This window comes from Mus caroli, unplaced genomic scaffold, assembly GCF_900094665.2.
Source record: "Mus caroli unplaced genomic scaffold, CAROLI_EIJ_v1.1 scaffold_5285_1, whole genome shotgun sequence".
NCBI lineage: Eukaryota > Metazoa > Chordata > Mammalia > Rodentia > Muridae > Mus > Mus caroli.
The window spans coordinates 92,739-99,989 of record NW_018390010.1 but is presented as its reverse complement, the minus strand read 5'-3'; the positions used below and the strand labels follow the sequence as shown (position 1 = coordinate 99,989).

Here is a 7,251-nt window from a genome sequence, read left to right as displayed (position 1 = left end):
TAAACTACTCTAGAGCCAGCTCCATGCCCAGGAGTAGTGGGCCAACACAAAATGAACTCTATGCTGTTTTTTCATTTTTTCATTTCGTCGTTGTTTTTTTTTGGGCTTTTTTTTTTTTTTTTTTTTTGGGTTTTTTTTTTTTTTTTTTTTTTTTTTTTTTTGGTCTTAACTTGGTTCTTGTTTGTTTTGATTTTCTCTTCTTTTTCTTTTGAGAGAAAAAGAACATGAAGTTGGATGGATAGGAAAATGGAAAGGATTAGGGAAGAATTGAAAGAGGGAAAACATGATCAAAATGTATTGTATAAAATTTATAAATAAAAATTAAAATAAAGACCATCAACCTGAAGAAATGAAAATTCAAATTGCTTATTATTTTAAAAAGGTAAGTCACAATTATAATAAGAATAGATTTGAAGCCATATCTGAAGGTAAACAGATACACAGGGAACACAGAAATAGTATTAGTGAAACAAAGCATAGCAGATCCAAGGTAAACAAGACAGGTGAGTATATTTGTATTCATTGAAAGAGAAACTTCACAGTGAAGATATAATGATCAGAGACCCTATTACAGGCCCCAGGCACTGAAATAGGAGGGAAAAGCTATCCAAGGCAAAAGAGATATGAGCAGAAGAGCAGTATCAGCTGCAGAAGTTCATCGGTTTGAACATCAAAGTAGGTCTCAGTGTGTCTTGCCTAGGAACTTTAAGTAGCTGGGAGCTCTAGACATGAGCCAGAAGTTAGGAGCACTTGCTATTCTCACTGGGGTCAGTTCCTATGTCGAGTAGCTCACATCTACCTTTAAATCCAGCTCCAGGGAATCAGCCACTCTCTTTTCACCTCTAAGGGCACTCACACACACGCACATACACACACACACACAAACACATACACACAAAAACACAAGCACATGCACACACATACATACACATAAACACATGCATGCACACATGCACATAAATAATAATACAACTTGAAGAAATTTGAATAGTAGTCATATATCCACATATGTATACTATATACACAAACCTATACACACACATGTCTTAAAACTAAATTCACTGGCATCTCTTAACAGAAACCTACATTACAACTTCTCAGGAAAAAAAATACTCTCCTAAAAGTATTAAAAGAAACCTTCAATTTCTTCTGTATATTCATTTCTTTTAAAAAAACAAACAAACAAACAAACAAACAAAACCTATGTACTACCTTTAACTAAAAGAGAAGAAATTAAAGACTGAAAGGCTAATTTGTAGGATATTCAATGTGTGTTAGACTCATTGCTTGTTTCATTTTGCCCTTCTAATTTTATCATATATAACTCGTTTTCTGTTTTTGATGATTTTACACTCTGCCATGGAAAGAATATTTCAAAACCACCCTGTATCCTTTCTGACACAAAGATAAATATCAACAAGCTAATGTATTAATAGCACACAGACCTTTTCACAAATGTCATTTAATGCTCCCGCTAGAACACGATATGCACTGGTCTTCCCTCCAAAAGGCTCTCCAACAATCATGAAACCATGGCGCACAATCATCATCTCATAGATCTGAAGGATCTTCTCAGAGAAGAAGTCGGTCATTTGCAAATTCATGGTGTGGCAGTTGTCTCTGATGGCAGCCAGCAGATCATTGTAATCTGGCTTTGGTAATTTCACCCCAGGAAACAAATCTGAGGTAATTCCCTGATAAAAGGTGCAAATTTTATATTGAATATATTTATAACCAAAAGACATAACCAAATGATTTTCTATTAGACAATGTATCAAATAAAATTGCATTTCATATAAATGGGAATAGTGCTATTATACCAGTTTGAGTCTTTGTCTTCTGGTAGAAAAACTTATACCCTGAAGTCTGGCAAACTAATTTAAAAACTGGAAGTTGAATATGACATGGTTGATAAACTATTATGACCTGCTGCATTGGTGTGAGGTAACACATACATCACAAGAAGGGAGCCGGGAATTTACCGACTCACATGCTGGAGCAGGTATGGCCTTGTTGAAAGAACTGTGTCATTACGGGTGGGTTTTGAGGTTTCAAATGTTCAAGCCAGGCCCAGATGCTCAGAGACACAAACTAAAGGCAAGTTAGTGAAGAAAAGTGACTTACACAGAACTGGTTCTAGAATAACTAGCTATACCTAATGGTTGACTTTGATTATGGCCATTTACATAGACAAGAACAAGTTCAGAAGTAATTTCAGTACAAACATGTATTATGTAGGTTATATTTTGGGTTAACCCAGAACATCAGAACAAGACTTTTATAAAAACTTTGGTTTCCCTATGGAGAAGGTTAGGTTGTCACACTAGACAAGGATAATGCTATCTGTCTAAGAAAGAGAGAGGAGAGGGTGTGTAGATACGTGGATACAGGGAAGAAGGCCATGTGGCAATAGAGATTAATATATTCATAAGAGATTAGTATAAAACAACCACAGGATAGAAAACATCTAGGATTTCAGGGAGCTACCAGGAGCTGGGAAGAAACTGAGAAAATTTTCCCTAAAAATGCCTGTGGTGATTTGAAAGAAAATGTTCCCCACAGGCTACTAGGGCAGTTAGGGGAAATGGCCTTGTCGGAGGAAGTGTGCAATTGAGGGTGGACTTTGAGGACTCAGATATGCTCAAGCCAGGTCCAGTGTCACTCTCTCTTCCTGCTTCCTGAAGATCCAGGTGTAGAGCTCTCAGCTCCTTCTCCAGAACTAAGTCTACCCGAATGCCACCATGCTTCCTGCCATGATGATAATGGACTAAACCAGCTCCAATTAAATGTTTTCCTTTAGAAGAGTTGCCTCGGTCTGTCATGGTGTCTCTTCACAGCAGTAAAACCCTAACTGACAACCTATGTTTTGGTCTCTGGCACTCTCACGTAATACTTCTTGACTCAGAACAAGAAGAGAGTAAGTGTTTATGTTGTACTGCAAGTTTGCAGAACATCATCATGGCAGCCTTAAGGACACTAACACAATCGTATAATGCACATTTGTAAGAGCTGAGGCTCTACGTGTAATGCTTATGAACATAAAGGTAACTCCAAGATCTAAGGAACAACTTTTATAAATTGTTAAGTCTATTTTATAAATTTCATTACAACTTATATGAGAATTTACTATTTTTTTCACTCTGAAAATAAAAGTGAAATTTCAGAGGTAGTTAATGTGAAAGCATATGCTCGAGTTGTATTTTAAAAATTTGAGCTATCAATTTAATCACTCCCTCAACTAAATCAGTAAGCTCCCTTGGGGCACTGTAGCCTGGCTGGCCAGGATCCCTGCCCTCATGCACATGCCACAGTTACAAGCTTTGTGTCATCTTTCTGTTGCACTTGCACTGACATAAAATGGAGACGGTGATGCCATTTGCTCCCCTTTACTATTGGTAACATGAGACATAGGTAGGCAAGGTTTTGCACATGTATCAGGCCGGTCTGTAGTTTGCCATGTGGTGCAGGCTGCCATCACAGGCATGATATTCCTGCCAACATTATTTGATCCAGGCTGGGGACTTAATAGATATGTGTAGGTATGTGCTTAACACAAGCAAGGCCCTTACTTGATCACTTGATTTCCACTGTACACACACAGACACACACACTTATACACACACCCACAGTATGCCATCCATAGTGAAATGTAATGGCTTCTAAATAAAAGTACCTTTCACACCATAGCATTCAAGTACTTTGAGGATAGCCCTGAAAGAAGAAGACAATGTGGAACTTTGTCATCAGTACTTCTCAATGAAGACCAATGAATATTCCTTGACTCTCCTGTCAGGTAAAGACTAGACATACTCATCTTTCTGCTTGCCACTTTGAGAGCGGTGTGTAGACATCTCACTGGGGTGGGAGGTGACCTGCAGTACATGAGGCTGACTTACACAGGAAGTTTTCCTGACTGGAAATGTCAAACACACTCCACTTGAGAGAGACATCCCTAAACACTTGCTTCACAGAAGCACTACTGCACATGAACATGTCCACTGACACACACTCCCACCCTCTGGAAGGAAATGCAGCTTTTGTTTCTGCAAAATTTGTTCTGTGTTTCAGCACCAAGGGTATGGAAGGAAAACTTTAGGCAGAACACTTGAAATCTTTCCCTGTTGGTTTGTTCCATGAAGATATGTGCCCTGCCAAGTCTAGACCCAGGGAGAATTCCTTTCAAAATGATGAAAGATGGTTGCTACAGGAGGACACTTGTGGAAGCATTTCTTATCTTTCTCCCAGGGCAGCTATGGTCCAAAACCACACCACTACCATTTAGTAAGAGCCAATGACCTATGACTTTTTAATGGTAGACAAAGAGAAGAATAAGAGATTTATTATAGAAACTATTATCCTAATTCTTCTTCCTCCAGCTATTCATAATCTAATCTTAAAATATAACAAGATTTTCAAATTTGGTTCTCATATAAAATTATCCTGAATAAACAATTTCATAAAAGTCACTCCATTCTTTTAAAGAACTATAATTCTTATTTTATCAAATGGTGTGTCTAACTACTTTTCAACACACTCTACATTCTCATGGAATTTATAGAAAATATTTTATAACTTTGTTAATTATTATTATTATGCAGTAAAAACACATAAAAATATCAAGCTATTAAAAGTTTCAGAAGCAGCCAGGCAGTAGTGGCGCATGCCTTTAATCCCAGCACTTGGGAGGCAGAGGCAGGCAGATTTCTGAGTTTGAGGCCAGCCTGGTCTACCGAGTGAGTTCCAGGATAGCAAGGGCTATACAGAGAAACCCTGTCTCGAAAAACAAAACAAACAAAACAAAACAAAACAAAAAAAAGTTTCAGAAGCAACAATCCCAGCAAACTTATTTCACACAAAAGCAGGACTGGCTTGTATCCCTCTGAACATGCCACTGCTTCTCACAGTGCAAGTTCCTACAGAGAGCCCTGCAGACATGGCTGCCTCCTGCATTACTGTAGAGTGCTGACACATGGAAAGAATAAGTGCTCTTACCTCAAAGAGTGGCAAATCATGGGATAAAAACTTCGGCAGATTTACATCAATAATAGATCTAAGCAGCAAAATTTCTTCATTTTCATTTGGATATTTCAGCTAAAAGAAAATACAGTCATGAGGATTTCTGTCATGGACACCTTTTTTAGGTCTATACTTACACAAATACACAGCACCTAACAATCTAAACAAAATATTGCTCATGTTTTCACTGTATTTCATTATAGAAACTGACGTCTATCCTCAGAGAATCCCTTATAACATGAACACAGGCAGAACTGACCACATTTCCACGGATATTTTGATACAGGATTGGTGACCAGGAATTCAGTACATTGAGAGTTGTCACTGCCTGCTTATTGGGTAGTGCTTGCTTACTCAAGACCCCTGATAGGTTAGTTCTGTAAAAGTTGCATGTCCAGTATTTACTAAAAATCTGAAGGAACTTGGAGCTTGTTGCTTTTGCCTATATCAACATTCACAGAATTAGTGCCTCCCAAATCTAACCTTAGAACTATTTCTCCCTAACTTAACTTACTCGATATGTCATTCAAAAGTTCCCCCCTTCCATTTGGTTTGTTTATTTGGCTGTTTCCTAGAGTTTTCTCTTGTCTTACAAAAACATATCTACCAATAAAAGAGAGAGAGATTCTTGTTCTTTATTAAGCAGCCACAAATGTTTGGCTGTCAGCACATCTCTAACTCTCCAGAGCTCCCAGAGGTCAAAATTAGCCCTGCTCATATAGTCTTTGTTTTTGATCAATGTAACATAAAATGAATTTTGAAGTATCAAACTTCATGTTTATTGTTTGAGAGTCTATTTATTTGTAAGCAAATGCTTAAATTATCTCTTGGTAGACAAAAACAAACATGAAAGTATTCAGGCCAAAGCATTCAACAATCTAAATTAGCTTGTAACAAAGAGTGATAGAATTCATTTTCAGCATTCACTTGCAGCCTAACTTTTATAGCTCAATTCCAGTCAAGATTCCAGCACTGATTTGCACCAGGACAATGTATTATCTCTCCCATTATCTGACCACAAAGTAATCCTGACATGACAGGGTATATAAATTCTTGTTTCCAGGCACTTGTGTTTATTGCAAAAAAGAGGGGTGGGGGTTGAAGTTATGTTAGGCAAATATGATATAGAATATAGCCACCATATATCAGAGTTCTTAATAGTGTTATGATAGAGGATAAAAATGCAAACCATTGTTAATCACATGAGATGTATTTTAAAATCTATATCTTCTACAAATTGTTAATGTGAGCATTTCATAAACTCCAAGGTCACATTTCTGGAGCTTGCTCTTAACAATAACTTATCTTGCCTTCATAAATAACTAGTATATAGCTCTAGTTTATTGTTCTACTTCCAGAGAGAAGTCAGCCATATCCTGAATTATCTATTGTTTTCATGTATTTAGTTATGATTTTAAATGCAAACATCTGATCACTGTTATCACTAGGCCACATGTGACCACAACTGTCAATTACATAAGTGTTGCAGGATATTTGATCACATTGTGAACCCTGAGACTGTGCTTACTGAGGAAAAAAAAAACTGTTTCTAGTTGTGGTGTGTGTGGAGAGCCTTAGCACACATGTTTAATCCCAAACAATGAAGATAAAGTTAGTGTGTAGAAGGAAGCACCCACGGTTGAAAGTGCTACCTATTGAGTGGCAGACAAAGTGACAAATAAGAGGATAGAGTAGGATATGCAAAACTCTTACAAGAAGAGAGGGGGAAGGGAAGCTATAAGAGGGAGTAATGCAGAAAAAATGGGGAGAGGAAGCAGTTTTACCAGGAGAGTTTTTGCAGAGACCAGTTGAAGGGATAACAAGCTAGACACAGGTGAAGACAGAATGACCCAGAGAATGAGAAGGAGTCAGAAGACTAGAACATATTGTCAACATTAGTATGAGACTAAGCAGAGCAACTCAGTAAGAAACTGAGAGAAGTCAGATTGAATCAGTCAGCTTGGAGAGGAGATTTGAACCAGAACTGCTGCTGAGTTGAACCAGCCAGCAAGAGTTCAGAAAACACAAGAAAGGGTGAGCTTATTCAGCAGTAAGCCTCAAAGGCAGAAAACATACTAGGCCTAGATAAGATTGTACAGAGGCTTAAAGCTTCCAGGCCTAGGTTAGCAGACTGAGGCAGTGAGCCTCGGGGATGACAAATACAGTAGGAGAATAAAAGTTTCTGTAAGACATAGTAATGATGTTCAGGGGTTTCTATGTATTAATTTCATTATT

General features: G+C 37.7%; 1 protein-coding gene across 1 annotated transcript in view; it reads right to left on the bottom strand.

Annotated features, from left to right (window-relative positions):
* The window catches only part of LOC110288425 (dynein heavy chain 7, axonemal-like), a gene marked incomplete at both ends in the record, with an annotated part of 111,435 nt that overhangs the window by 20,778 nt on the left and 83,406 nt on the right, over positions 1 to 7,251 (bottom strand). Inside the window, 2 exon segments of the mRNA XM_021154779.1 lie at positions 1,446 to 1,694; positions 4,993 to 5,082. Coding sequence (XP_021010438.1) covers positions 1,446 to 1,694; positions 4,993 to 5,082 — 339 coding nt within the window.